The sequence below is a fragment of the Bombus fervidus genome, chromosome 10 (genome assembly GCF_041682495.2).
Source record: "Bombus fervidus isolate BK054 chromosome 10, iyBomFerv1, whole genome shotgun sequence".
NCBI classification, from domain to species: domain Eukaryota; kingdom Metazoa; phylum Arthropoda; class Insecta; order Hymenoptera; family Apidae; genus Bombus; species Bombus fervidus.
This window is the reverse complement of record NC_091526.1, coordinates 10,334,296-10,348,803: the sequence shown is the minus strand read 5'-3', so window position 1 is coordinate 10,348,803 and position 14,508 is coordinate 10,334,296. Positions and strand designations below refer to the sequence as shown.

The following is a 14,508-nucleotide window of genomic DNA, read 5'->3' as shown; positions in this document are numbered from 1 at the left end:
TTTACATCGTCGATTTCAACCACAAAACCCCACCCCTTGATTATCAAGCTTATCGGCAGACGACGAGTAGGCAACGTGCATCTTTAGAAGGAAAGGACCGTGTGTTGACAGATCCCGAGGGATAAAATATTGAAAGGATGAGACTTGTCACGCTGTGTGTATGTGGGTTTCGCTCGTTACTCACGTATGCGCAAGTTGTCGTGTTATCTAGTTCCAGGATTGCCAGCGAGTTTTTTATACGAAGATTTCACGATGATCGAACATTCGGCCTGACGATATCACACTTTGTACAATTTAACGCTCAGGGTGTGCCCCGAATTTCCATGCGACCAACGGCATCCGTCAAACGTGAACTACTGCCGCCATCTTGATACGACCGTCCGTGACGACACTGCTCGGCGGATCGTTCAACTACTGGCGCTATCGCGCGGACTATTTAAAATGTTTTAATTCTCCACGCGAAATTTTGAACCTCGAAAAATTACTGAAATCTCAAGATTCTTAAATTTATATAGTATTTTATATAAAAAACAGGGAAATTATATATAAATATTTTGAAATACGCGAAACATAATCGTTGTTCTTCATTTTAATTATGTATTTTAATGATTTTATTAAAATTTCGGATACTAAACTTTAAATAATTGCTTACAAATTGTAGATTTGATTCAACAATGTATTATAGCAATTAAATTATAATAAAATAAACGTGTCGCGTGGCACAATAAGAAACAGCAAAGTGTGTAACCTACAACAAATTAAGAGAAAACAAGAAAGCTACGATATTGATGTTCTCATATTTTTCTTGACATTTCACGATGTATTACAATAGGTTACAAAATTTATTCAGTGTTTAAAATCTATTAAATAAACTTTATCATACGTGTAACGTAATTCCTCGGTTAAAATCACATTAAATGAAAATTCCACGTAGTTTAAAGATTTTAAATAATCGCGGTATTGAATCATAGGAAATTTATGACGTCAGACGGTGTGAAATAAGGTTAAGTGCGAGTTGTACCGATTATACGTGGTAAGAGAATAGTTTATGGCCAGGGTTCACAAATAATTCAGGACGTCCCTGGATTCGATCGAATCAACGTTTTCCTCAGCGGTAGTAGCGATCCCTGGGCAGAATGCAACTGCGTGGTGATACGGAGCGGCAGACCTAATTCTCTAAACTTGGACACACGTGTAATTTCTGGTATGTAATTGTCGAAGAAGTAATGTAATTCGGTGAGCGATCGTTTATTTAAAGAATCGATGCGATCACGGCGCAAGCTGGATTTTATTAATCGATTTTTCGACCGACTGCTTCCAGAACACGTGCGGGTCGAACGACCACGTGGGCCGCATGTATCGAAAAGCAAGGACCGCATCGTCTGGTGAGTGTATTTAGACAAACTGTGATATTTCTATCATCGACACTACATCTTAACGAAGAATGAAATATTAGCTTCGTAAATAAAAATCTAATTAGAACAATCACTGTTAGTTGACTGTTACAACCAAATGGAAATGCGATAACCTTCCAGGATAATGTTTCGAGAGAAATAAAACGTAAGATCGAATAGAATTTGTATTTTCCACAGGAAACTTAATATCACAGACGATGAATGCACACAGTTAAAATATGCTACATATCTGTCTATATACGCGGAAAAATGTGATATAGTTTACAAATTTTTAAAAGTATTGTAGGTAAAATTAATAAAAAAATATGTATTGTTGATTCAAAGAATTAAGGTACAAAGACTGATAGAATAAGAATATATAAATAAGAATTCTCTAACTGACAGTTTCAAGAAAGGTACAAAGTAATGGCTGAGGAAGGACCGCAAGTAAAAAAGTTAAAGCAGTCCATCATTTCTGATTTTATCTTTTCATCTGACTTCCAGCAATTATTTTTTGACAATTGGCACAACTGTGCTGATCATAAGATAGAGAACCTTGAAATTATATCAAAGCCATTTAAAGTATGCAGAATATCAAACTTTATCTGCAGCGAAGAATTTATGGATGAGATAAAGAATGAATTGTTGGATGTTAAAAGTAGAAGGAATTGCATGGACCTTTATCAGTTTGAACAAACCAACGACCTTGCTAACATAGACACAGAATATTTAAAGCTATTATACCAGACTTTTGAAACAGATTTAACAACATGGATGGAACGGAATACAAAGATAGAGCTTAATCATAAAATATCCATGTCAAGTTCTTGCTATTACGATACAGATTATTTACTATGTCATGATGACAATATGGGTGACCGTAGAATTGCTTTTATATTGTACCTCTCAAAGAATTGGTCTGAAAAAGATGGAGGAGCTCTGGACCTCTTTGACACAGATGGAAATGGACTACCTAGAAATGTTGTAAAATCTGTAATACCAGAATATAATTCTCTTGTATTTTTCGAAGTTGCAAATAATTCTTACCATCAAGTAGCTGAGGTAACTACACCTGATAAATCGCGTTGGTCGATCAACGGTTGGTTTCATGGGCCAATTAAAGAAGATACTAGATCACCAAGATCAAATTTAGAATGCAGTTACATAGAACCATTAAACGATCGAGTAGTTATGAAGGATTGGGTAACAGAATGTTATTTATTTCCTGGAATAGTTAGAGAAGTTCACCACGACATAGAGAAGCAATCATACACACTTTTATCCCATTTTTTGAAAGACGATGTTTACGAGAAAATTGTAACAGATTTGTCATCTGACGCTATCATTTGGAAAAAGATTGGACCGCCCGATATTCGTAATTACGAAGTGGCAGACGAAGAAAGCCTTCCCGAATTATTAAAAAATTTCTACAATATATTTAAATCTATCACGATGTTCCAATTGTTAAAAGAATACACGGAATTAGAACTAGTACCACAGAAAGAAACTATGAATCCTAGAATGACAATAGAGCTTCAAAGATGGTCTGCAGGTTGTTATACGTTAATATGCGATAAATCATATGCGAGTGATACTTCGAGTGAACAAAAGTCTAGCAGTAATGAACATTCAAGTCGAAACGAGGAAACGCAAGAAGATTTGTTGGAAACTAGTAGCAGAGAGGGTCAAGAAAAGTCGATACCAACTAAGAGCACGGAATCAGGTTGTAATACCCCAGTGAGCACCAAGGAGGATGAAGACATTGACGAGGATGATATTCTGAAGAAGATGACTAAAAGGAAATCACCACGCTTGAGGAAGAAAAGTTTACCGCAGCAGAGCTTCTCATCGGAAGACCCATCGCCACCTAAATTAGCTCGAAGTCTAGATACTGATGATTCTGACGTGTCCGACATTGGAGATTATTTGTCCGACCCTTTAGATTGTTCTTTGGAATCGGATCGGGAAGAAGACATTGATGATGAAAACACTTCTGAAGCAGGAGCTCTCGATGTGATAATCCAATTTAACACGAGTCATATATCCGAAGACCATACCATAGACTACGTGGATCCTAAAGAGCAAGATGGCGTATTAATTCACGTGCCAACAAAAGACAACCATCTGTGTCTTGTTTATAAAAGGTTAATTACTAGTCGTATTCACAAATACGTGAATCATTACTGTACAGATTATTTTTACAACTTGATTTGTACATATTATGAATAGTAATTACACGTACGATTAACGTCGTCTCGTATGTTCCTTGATCAAGTTGACAATTGTATAAGTGGCGGACAAAACTCGTCTGTTTACGACATGTATCATAGTATTCGTATTAATAAAATTGCCAGTATTTATCATCGAGCAATTCTTTTGTTATTCATTTCTACCAACCTGCTAAGTATTCGATAGACTCAGGGATGCAAGTAATCAAGGTACTCGTGCGTCTTACGAAAACTAAGGTGGAGATTAAGACCACAGTGCAGAAAACATTGTCAATTATTTATTGGGTGTGATACATCTATCGTTTACGTTTACTTACAAGCTAACGTTAGGTGCAATTAGATCGCATGCAGGGATCTCGAAGTACTTTGCTTGTTTTAGAGCGTAAAGGGTTCTGAAGGAGAAGATTTGGAATCTTTTGTTCGATGCAAAAGCGAGGAGAAATTCTTCTAGGTATTATATAAGAGAAAGAAATGAAAATGAAATAAAAAATGAGGCTTACGATTGCGATGCGTTAGTATAATCATTTTCTGGTTGTTGCACGTGTATCTTGACCTTCGAGGAGCTTTGTTGTTCCTTGCCATCCTTAGCAAGTCCTTTCGTAGTAACCTGAGACGTAAAATATCTTAGTAAACATTACTCTATTGACATTCACATTATGAGTAGTATTTGATTACAAAAGGCTGTTAACCTGGGATGTTTTTGCGTCTTCTCTTTAAATAACTCAACGAGGAAACCATTAGTGGTCACGCCTTCGATTTACCTTTGTTCCACACGACTTAAAACAACGAGCGGTCGTTTCTATCATACAGAATGCAATATATATATTGTAACAAATCACCTGAGAAGTGGTAGGGATTCCAGCCATGCGTTTCCTTAGTTCGTTTAGCTGCAGTTCTCTCTGGAAGCTCACGTCGTTTTCCTGCGAATCTTCACGTAATCCATCGTTAATCGATTCTGTCGAGTACTCTACCTGCACCCAAGGACAAATGGTCGGGGAGGCTTGTAAGGAATTTTTGCTTCCTGGACGAGAAACTCGCGGAGACAATCTTCGTAACAACGAAATGAGTTTCGACCTGCGGAGTTGGTATTTTCTATTAGCCGCTATTTCTACGTCAAATACATGTAACAGAATGACGAGTACTTTGTACTGGATGTTTGAAGGTGATCAGAACTGATTGCTCCACTTCTCGAGAGCTGTTCCGCGCTACGCGTAGTGTCCCTCCAATGTAGCTTGTTGATAGATCTTCCTACTCGCCAATCAAGGCTGCTGCTTTGACGGGATTGAAAGCCTGGAATAATAATTTAGAATGCTGCTCGTGTAGTTTTAACGCTGGTTCGACAGTAACGGTATCACGCTACGATAAAGCGATCGCTGGAACTGAACAATTGCCTACCTTGCTCGTTTGTCGTTTGATTAACTCTCCAATCTAAGGAGCTACTACTTCTATTCACGTTATAAATATTATCACAGGATTTTGTTGCGAGATATGCCGCGTGATGGCGACGTCTAAGCAATTTCGAAACTGGTCCCAAGTGCCTGAAACGTTATTTTATCGTTAGTAAGAAATAAAATTGTCAGTATCAGCGAAAGAAAGAAAGGGTGATGTACGTACTTTTTAAATTTCCGATTCTGCTCGATAGGCGGTTTGCTGTCGCAAACTACCACTTTAACTTCCGGTTCCGGACAGTACGTGCCTACACGAACGTAGTTATAACTGCTACGACCACCGTCTACGGATCGGAAGTTACCGCCGCGCTCGTTCGAAGGCACGCGGACAAGTTCGATTTTTGATCGTCCCTCCATGTTACTTTTCTCTCTCTCTTTTTTTTTTTTTTTACGATACCACTTATTTGATTCGTATTATATTCACGATTACACTACTCGATCGTAAAAATAGTAAAAAATTTAAAACCTGTTACGCGGAGATGTTTGCTTTTCTTCCCGGTTTTTGTTACGCTGTGTTATTATCGACTATCGAAGATGCCCGGCGCGTGTCAGTTTCCACTTTTCTCTCAGAAACTATGCTCATCGACGTTCTTAAAATAGTCGTGGAATCCTCCTGAGCTACTTCCACCTAAAGTCTCCTCTCGCTGCTGGATCACGTCATAACGGTTGATTCCTCCAAGCGTTTGGCACGCGCGGCCATCACAAATCTTGGTCGATTCACGAAGCACGTGCGTCTACTCTCTATATCCGCATAAGAATTCCAAGGGTCACGTTCATTCATTCCACGAGAAAACAACGTCTATCCGTTGACACGGACGCGTCTGACGATGCACTCGTGTACACGATAATTAATCGAATTGTCCTGACAGAGACACCGGTCTTCCTTTCTTCTTCCTTTAGTCGATAAAATCTTGCAGTATTCGATGTAATTTCTCTTATTTGACTCATCCATTCCACACTCGCGCCTTGTTAAAATACCGTTTACAGAATAAATATATCGAAAAAAGGGTCTACAAATATAGATATGTTCTGGTATAAAAAACTTGGAGTCGCTCTATTTCGTAAAAAAGTTTGTCTTTTCGCGCGCTTCTCGCACTTTGCATATTCCAAGAGACGTATAGGAGAACCTGTTCCCCATCAGATTTACGAGCTTTTTGTTCCCTTTTTCGACGCGCGTAGTTTCTACAGTTCGTGTGCTCGTTTGTGCGGCTTCACTCGCGACGTATCTCCGCTTTCAATCGCGTTAAACTGCAACGATCCCAATTTCCTAAACAGAGAGCTAAACGTTAACGATAACTTTTCTCTGTGACACCCACCGTACTACGTTGTTGAGACGCCTATTTTCGAGCTCTGATTACGCAATCATCAATTATGATTAGAAGGAGGACAATACACGACCTGACTTACATTAGACAATTGAGCTCAGGCAATCGGTTCGAGACACTTTTCGCTCGACAATTACGAGCTCGAAAATTAACCGGTGTATCTTACAGAAGAATAACTTCTTATTTGCTTTCATATTGTCGTGATTGATATTCAACGTTTCAAAAAAGAAATATAATTCTTATCAATTTATTTATCACGAGGAGATAACACAAATAATTATAAATTTCGAAGGAAATTAAAAAAGATAATTATAATCGCCAGTCTTGTATGTACTTTAATTTATGGAGTTGATTACATGCCTTCTGAGCGATTCATTCAGTAAACGGAATTGAATATAATTAATGCAATTCTTTATAGTTAAAATCTAATATTTTATGTCTGCTCTCCGAACGATACACAAGATCCACTATTATTTTATCGAAAAGGGAAGTCTTTACGCTCAATCTATTTCACGTATATATTTCTCTTTAGTTTCTTTTAGTATTCAAGTAGAACGAATAAACTGTATCACTTGCAACAAATATATATAAAGTAATATCATTGATGAAACACACTACGAATTTTTCAAACAGTTCGATGTTTGCTCCAGAAGCGTCTTGCTTCTCCAAGTCATTTTCCTTTGACTTTTTAATTTTCTATTGAAGGGTGTCGCTTTACGTTTCATACAGCGTTGCAACAATAGGTTTTTCAGTCTTTTGTAAGCACGAGGAATCGTATTACGAGTAGAAAAGCGTAAAGAAACGAGTTCGTCTGTTCCATTCGAGAGACGATACGGTTCAAATCATAGAAACTATTCGCATTGGCGAATACCTACGGCGAGAAATTAAATCGAATCGCGCGCTCGTGCTCGTTGTCACTGTAGAGACTAGCGCGTTTCCATCGGATGCACTCGAAAGCTTTCGTTACGACCGAAACTGGGGATTCGTCTGGCAATTAAGTCGCTAATTAATTCGAAAGAATACAGGAGCTTACGTCGAACCGGAATATGGATTTCCATAATTGCAAGGAGCACCGTCTGTGTTCCGAGACGCAACTTCTAATTAAAAAGAAAGTACGGAATAATTCGATGCTCCGAGAGGAGCATTATGAGACTACTTCTCGGTTTAACAAACTTTGTTCAACCCATTGGGAACGCACTGTGTGACGAACGAATAAACCAGCGGTTATATTCAAACGAAAATCACCTTTGTCATAACATTTTCGTTCTACGGTTTGTAGTAAACTAATCGCTGGACTTGCATTGTCAGCTTCGCTTCGATCGGCAAATCGTATCGATCTCGATAAAAATAAAACGTTACAAGGTAAACGTTAGAGACGCTTGGGCGATTCAACTTGATAACTAAACGACACGCTTATTTATTTAATAGGAGAACTCATGAGATATAGCACATGAATTGGAAGGAACAAAGCGTAGACGATAGGTGTTCGTTAGAGACTATAGTCACTTGTAAGCGTACTAGCAATAAACATTTTTTTTTTTTTTTAGAGAATTGTAACAAATTCGACAGCCACGTGGTGAAACGCGCGAATTAGACGCGGAAAAATGTAAAGAAGATTGGAGGAGCTCCTTCCTGCACTACCGTAGCGTATTCACGTGGTTTCGCCGCGGTGTAACGTCCGCGCTCTGCGACTCGCGGAGATTCACTGCCGGCTTTGACGTACGATCGTTGCGCTTTACGCGCGCACACAGAAGCACTCGACACACAAAAGACTCTATTACACATCGGTGGTTTTTTGGAGCGGCGAGAAAAAAAATAAGTAATTAAAGCGTAAATATCTATACGCGACTATGTACCGTCATGGTTTACCGAACGCTAGTCGACGGACCGACGTAAATATCGGTCGATCGTGAATTTCCACCAATTTAGCTTCTCTTTTTCTTCTTCTCTTTTCATTCTGGTTTAGATAAATTGTACTAGACTATCGTGTTTTGTTTTATTAAACTTTAATAAATCGAGCGAAGGTGATTGTTTCTTTTTTGAAATTTCTACCTGTCTAACTTTTCCATCTCCTCTTTCTTCTAATTTTAGTCCGGTCAAATAATATGTGGAGCATGGCACGCTACAACGATATTAATTTGTCATAAAGAGAAGAAATATCTTGCAACTTTCGGGCGTCACCGAAGGATTGCTTTAATTTTAGAATTCCATGTAAAAATAATATCGTAAAACAACGTAACGTGACTTAATATCCCGAGTCATGAAACATCATTTCTGCTACGTTATAAAGATTCCTCTCCTTAATATTCTCACTCATAAAACTACATTCTCCGCATATTCTACAGAAACGCGTTTCAACTTCGCGTTCGACAATTATTTTATCAATAACCGATACGATATCAACACCAATCTATTACGCGTTCCCCTATCTCGGAAACCATCCACGCCCATTGAATTTGATCGGGGGATAATCGAAGCTTAAGGACGTTGTACACATCTACGAGCCGGCAAGCCAGGTGTTTGCACGAGACGCGACTCCAGTCGCGGGGATTCTCAGCGAGCACGTGCGCGGCGGAAGCGTACAAGCGCGCGGTCGTCTCGTGAAAAGTTAATCAATCGACTAGCCGCCTGTCTGGCGGTGAGACGAGAAATGTGCGAGCCTGAAAGTGTCGCGCGCGTTCCTAGCTACCGAGCAACATTTACTGGCAGCGTATTTGTTAGATAATAGAGAGGAGAGGCCTTGAAGCTTGCAAAAGCTGTACGAAGTCTGCGGAGCCCGTATGTGGACAGCGTGGGATACGTACTACCTGAAAATAGCAACGACACACTTCGCGGTCTGCTGTGCTGACATCGAACATCGCCAGATCGGCGTCGTCGATGAGACGGAGGTTGGAGGCGTGCCAGGATTCCCTGTCCTCGAGAGCTTGCGGTTCGACCGGCCTCTTCAATTCCCTCGAATTAGTCGTTTTGATGGGCGTCGTCGTCCTCCTCGCGTTTACTCGACGAGAAAATCGGCCGACGATCAATTAAGAGATACGAATGGACGCACCAGAGTCCGGCGACTTTATCCGCGATCACGTGTCGAACGCGAGTTTCTCTTTTACGGAAACACCTACTACCTTCGAATTCGTGGTGGACGGACCAAGGAGGAGGGAGAGAGAAGGAGACAGGGGTTCCTCGTTGAACCCTCTGCTCGACAGCTCTCCCGCCCCTGACTGTTCGATCGCGACCACCCGCGGGATGCTGTCGACTACCGCATCGAAACGCGTCGAGGAAATCCCTATCCTCTTAATCCCCCTTGGCCGCCCTCACCTAGCCCGCGAACTGGCAGACCTGCGCTTTCCACCAGTGTACTCTCGCGTTTCAGTAATCACGTCCGACCACTTCCATAGACTGACTTTTATCGACCGGGCTCGTGATAAAGAAGGTTCGTGCACTGCGTTTAAAACGAGGCGATGTGATTTTCTTATTGATATTATTCTGTTTGTACTTTGTTCATTGATGGAAAAAGAAGAGTTTATTTATTTTTCTATGAACTAGCCATTGCTAATTGAAGTCTTGAATATCGTAGTATTGTACGTTTTTACTTGAATAAAAAAATATGTTGACGTTTATACTTTTGTTTTCTTTTCCTTGCTAGGTCACCGAGTTCTTTGGACTTCGTTCTTAATACCCGTGGAATTGTTGGATTTACTGCCTTTCCTTTTATGGTTTCCTCTTAAGTCCTCGAGTGATTCCTCTTATGTCATGCGGTTAGTATCTTTCCTGAATATTTCTGTTTGAAAAAATTAATGGCTCGAGGCTTTAATTAGTAGCGACGAGTCGATGACAAGATAAAATTACTAACGCGAGAAGGATGACCCAGGATGATCGAATCGTCGAAGGTGACGCAAGATTTTGCCAATCGCAGCGTAGATGAAACGCGACCGTCAACTGAACGTGGGTTTTCACGTGTATTGTTTTGCAATGTTCCAATTACCTCATGGTATTGAATATCCATATAAATCTTCCACGGTGGATCCTATACCTGACTATCACAAGCAAGAATGTCGCTCCGATAAAAAACGTTCTTTCCAAAATAGTCTTTGAAAGAAAAAAGAGAGGCGTGTGCAGCCTTGTCTCCCCAAGAAATTTACAATTCAGTAGCATACATTACGTATTTATATCTTAAGTCGTTTGAATCAGCAACGAAGATAACATTCTAATTTCCATATTTATAAGGATTACGTATACTATGGTTATTAAATTTTTTCTAAATTTTATAAACTTGTTGTTTTATCAATGATAAAACGCGGTTCAAGAAACGTACAGAGTGTCGTCGATCGTAATTTATTTGATCTTTATTTCGTATTTGTACACGCCCTTAGCATGCCACATATAATCAATATGATACAGTCCAATGCAGCCAAGGTAGAAGTAAAATACAAAAAATATATATATATATATATATATTTATATTTATATATTTATATTCTACGTCGATAGGTAATATTATTGTTACCACGATGTTATAACGGTGAATATATTATGGATATATTATGGAATAGCTAAGAATATAATACAAAGAAGAGTGCTGGTTACAGTAGGACACGTAATTCGGATTGAACGTGGTGCAATTTATGATTATTCTTCAGCGCTTCTTTGAAATTGCTAAGAGAAACGGTAGCGATCTCTGTTTCTCGAATTTTTCACTCCCTATTGGCAAAAGTTAAAACGATCTTCAAAAATAAAATTCAAAATCACAGCTCTCTAACGATGATCTGTCGAAAGATTTACAAGGGAAAAGTAGCTTGAACGTTCGAGAAATGGGAAAAATAAAACATAAAAAAGTAAAGTAGAAAGGGGAACGTAAAAAGCTTCTTATAACGTTACGTATGGCTATGCAAAAATATAAGTAAAACACGATAGAAACCTCGATAGAAACGAGGTTTCGATTTTATGTTTCACGTGGAAATCTGCTTACTTTCAATCCGCTTTAAGCGGAAGTACGAGCGTGCACAAATTTAGAGAGACTCGCGATAAACTTGAATATTTCGATTCTATAATTCTTTAATAATTGGTAGCGTCTCTAAATAATTCATTCGTCAGTTCCGTTTTTCTTAAAAACGCTATCGGTACGTCTACTTGCGCTATCTAATTTATTGCTATCAAGGGAAATGAAAGCCGTCGAACGATAATGAAAGGTTGATACTTGCGTAGAAGATGAATAATCCGCAGTGAACCACCCCTTCGAGAATTACAATTTATTTTTTTTAACGATCAATCAGATTTGAATGTTAAGATCGACCGCTACGCCTCAGATCCCTGACGTTCTTTAAAACATATACTGCTTACACAGCCATACGTTCGATTCGCGACTAAACAATTTCACAGACATGCTTGTGAGGAATTAAAGCTATTAAAGAGGATTAAACGTTTTACGAGTAATATAATTTTAGATAAATTTCTTTCTCTTCTCTTCGTAGAATCGGTGTCGTTCGTTGCAAGAAGGATCGGAAGAAGTGATACGGGAAGATAATTCGTTGAAGTCTTTCGAGTTTTCTGAGTTCTTTATTAGAGCGTAGCCGGTAAGCGTTTATGGCAGCTTTATGAGGATGACTGGGGTAGCGACCGTCGTAAAAGTCATCGAAAAGAACCTAACCCAACGGTGAAACAACAATAAGACGAATAAATCCATAATATTAACAATAGAGTGTAGTGATATTAACTAATGTAAATTCAACTGAAGAATAGTAAAGTCCTCCTACGTATTTCTGTATGTGTGTGTGTATGTGTGTACGCGCGCGCGCGTGTGTATTTGTGTGTCTCCTCTTTCGATCTCGGGCCAGAAATAAAGAGTGAAAAACAAAGAAATATTATAGGCGGCAGGAGAACGAGTCGGAAAAGAGAATAAAAGGGGGTGTGGTAGAGCGGAGATCAGAGGTGTTCACGTACTAACAATTATCTCGTTCGGTCGTCGTTGACAATATTACAATAATAATTGTAGGAGTTTACGGCTCTTCCATTGATCGCCTCGCTGACTGGAATAAAACGCAACTACGTGATATTGTATTGCGGGCTTACGATAGTTAGGTCTCTCTCAGTCGCCTCTCTTTTTCTGCACGACTCCCTGTTAATTAATACTATGTTGTCGTTATAATTTTTACGCTAGTTTCCACCTTTGCGCAGCGCTAAACATTTTTTCGTATTTTCTTTCCTCTCGTTTTGTCGTAAATCGTCTCTCTCCTCTTACACACTCTTGTATTCCACACATACGCGCGTCCTCTTGCTCTCTCACTCTCTCCCTCTCTCGCACTCTATCACCCTCTCGTGCTTTTTCCTCCGTTTCTAATGTTCCACGGTGTAGGATAGCGCGCAAACGTTCCGTAGAAACGATCGTTCGTCGCAAATAGCTACTTCGTTTCGTTTGCGACTATCCTGCGTTAAAACGACGACTCCCTCGTTCTTGTTAAACCTCTCTGTCTATTCGATCATTACGAGGAATCTCTTCGTATTTTCTTTCCATCCGCTTTTTTTTCATTTTCTATATAATATACTTTATAAAATACATTAGTTTACAAACAACGTGGATTAAGTGCCGACGTCCCGCGGAAGTTATCACAGCTCAGGCTCGATCGTGGAACGGCTCGACTATAAGAACTCCCAATCCCGGATGAAACTAGTGGAAGAACTTTAGCTCAAGAAAAAGAAAGCACATTTTCGTGTGGTTCGCGCACTACCACTCGCATGGACTACTCGATCGATATCGCTTACATTAATTTTCGTTTCTCCCGAACTGGGTGTACGCTTCGGACGTCAATCATAAACGCATGAATTTTCTTGTGACCCTCGTTCTCTCACTTGTTCTCATTGTTTCGTTCAATTACGGAAAAATAGTATTAGAAATGTCAAGGTAAAACGGGATCGCGTTACGGAGCTGCGCAACCGACTGGCAGAGACGTCGATCGTTAGAACAATAAGACTATCTTATCGTGCTACATACATATTTACAAAGCCTCCGACATAGAGGCACTCTCCCTTCCTTCGATTTTATTTCCATAATCCGGAACGTGCACCAACGCAGGATGCAACGGGAAGGCATTTATTTAAAGGGCAGCACTTTCCCCTTGCTAACTTTCAAATCTTTCTCTACGTTGCTGGACTGAATATTCTACGGTTTAAAATAAATATCTTCGAATTTGTTGTCCGCTAAAAGCGCTATCTTCGAACGCGAATACTCGCTCGAAAGAAACTGCGACTGGCAACGATTCGGCTATGATGTCATAGTAAAATCGTAATGGTAGTACACGTTCCGGTTGTATCTACAATGAGGCAAGATCCCTTCAACGAATACCCTTTCACCATCCATCGGACCACGGTTGTACCCTACGCTATATCATCCGCTCTTTTATGGTTGCGTCGATACCGAACACGAAGAACGTACAAAGAATCCTGAACGGGTGGTTGCACGATTTGCAAAAATATTTCTCAACTATCTCCTACATTTTTCTTGCACTTCTTTTTTTACTTAATTTTTTCCAAATACTAACTTTTAACGATCGGGGGGAGGGGAGCTAATATCTTTTTAAAATTTAACGGTAACTGTTACCCTCGCGCGAGGGCAATTGGATGGTATAATTTTCTTCTTCTCTTTTTTTTCTTTTTTTTTTTTTACTTTTCTCTAGCTTTTTTCTTTTACTGTAGTAGATAAATCTCTAAATTTTCTGCTCTGCTTTGAACGGAAAAAGTCGATATTATCGTTCATAAAATGAGTGAATTTTTGGTGCGGCAAAATGTCGCTATAATATTTTCATCTCTCTATCTAACGAGCACTTCGCGCTGAAATGGACATGGAGACGGGATAATCGGATAAAAGCTACAATTTAACGAGCTTTTGTTGTCGAGTCTAGTCTCTGTAGACCGAAGGAAAAGAAAACGGCCGGGCCGTTGCAGCGACGTTCTTCTTCTACTCTTCTCTCATGCTCGGATCCGGTTAACAACGTACCGGAATCATACGGAATAATAACTCTGTTTAAACGAGAAATAACGAATCGTTACAACGTTAGTATGTTTTCGGACCACAATCTCTTGCGAATCCTCGCCCTCTCGCGTCCCTACGTATCCCTGAAAAAAA

The 14,508-nt window shown here is 39.6% G+C and overlaps 3 protein-coding genes across 13 annotated transcripts in view; 1 reads left to right on the top strand and 2 right to left on the bottom strand.

The window, feature by feature from the left end:
* LOC139991382 (uncharacterized) overlaps positions 1-10,051 on the bottom strand; it is a 39,781-nt gene extending 29,730 nt beyond the window's left edge. Inside the window, exons 1-6 of one of the 4 annotated variants that reach the window (XM_072011382.1) lie at positions 9,200-10,051; positions 5,237-6,337; positions 5,018-5,160; positions 4,765-4,912; positions 4,462-4,696; positions 4,123-4,229 (exon numbers count right to left, since the gene is read on the bottom strand). In XM_072011382.1, coding sequence (XP_071867483.1) covers positions 4,123-4,229; positions 4,462-4,696; positions 4,765-4,912; positions 5,018-5,160; positions 5,237-5,427 — 824 coding nt within the window. In that variant the 5' untranslated portion in view covers positions 5,428-6,337; positions 9,200-10,051. Of the gene's footprint in view, positions 1-4,122; positions 4,230-4,461; positions 4,697-4,764; positions 4,913-5,017; positions 5,161-5,236; positions 6,338-7,428; positions 8,511-9,199 lie in introns of those variants that run through there. The other 3 variants (XM_072011386.1, XM_072011383.1, XM_072011384.1) reach the window with 3 other exon arrangements.
* Positions 1,035-3,765, top strand: Sud1 (Prolyl 3-hydroxylase sud1). Of its 2 annotated transcripts, none has more exons than XM_072011398.1 (2): positions 1,035-1,204; positions 1,322-3,765. In XM_072011398.1, exon 2 carries the CDS (start codon positions 1,821-1,823, stop codon positions 3,621-3,623), a length of 1,803 nt encoding a protein of 600 aa, XP_071867499.1. In that variant the 5' UTR covers positions 1,035-1,204; positions 1,322-1,820; the 3' UTR covers positions 3,624-3,765. The 2 variants fall into 2 exon arrangements, with proteins under 2 accessions (XP_071867499.1, XP_071867500.1); XM_072011399.1 differs by having other exon boundaries at positions 1,035-1,236.
* Positions 10,052-11,925: 1,874 nt separating the features above from the next.
* The window catches only part of Gckiii (Germinal centre kinase III), a 113,789-nt gene continuing 111,206 nt past the window's right edge, over positions 11,926-14,508 (bottom strand). For all 7 annotated transcript variants that reach the window (XM_072011391.1, XM_072011394.1, XM_072011390.1 and 4 more), the window contains one exon: positions 11,926-14,498. In XM_072011391.1, coding sequence (XP_071867492.1) covers positions 14,489-14,498 — 10 coding nt within the window. In that variant the 3' untranslated portion in view covers positions 11,926-14,488. The remainder of the gene's footprint in view (positions 14,499-14,508) is intronic.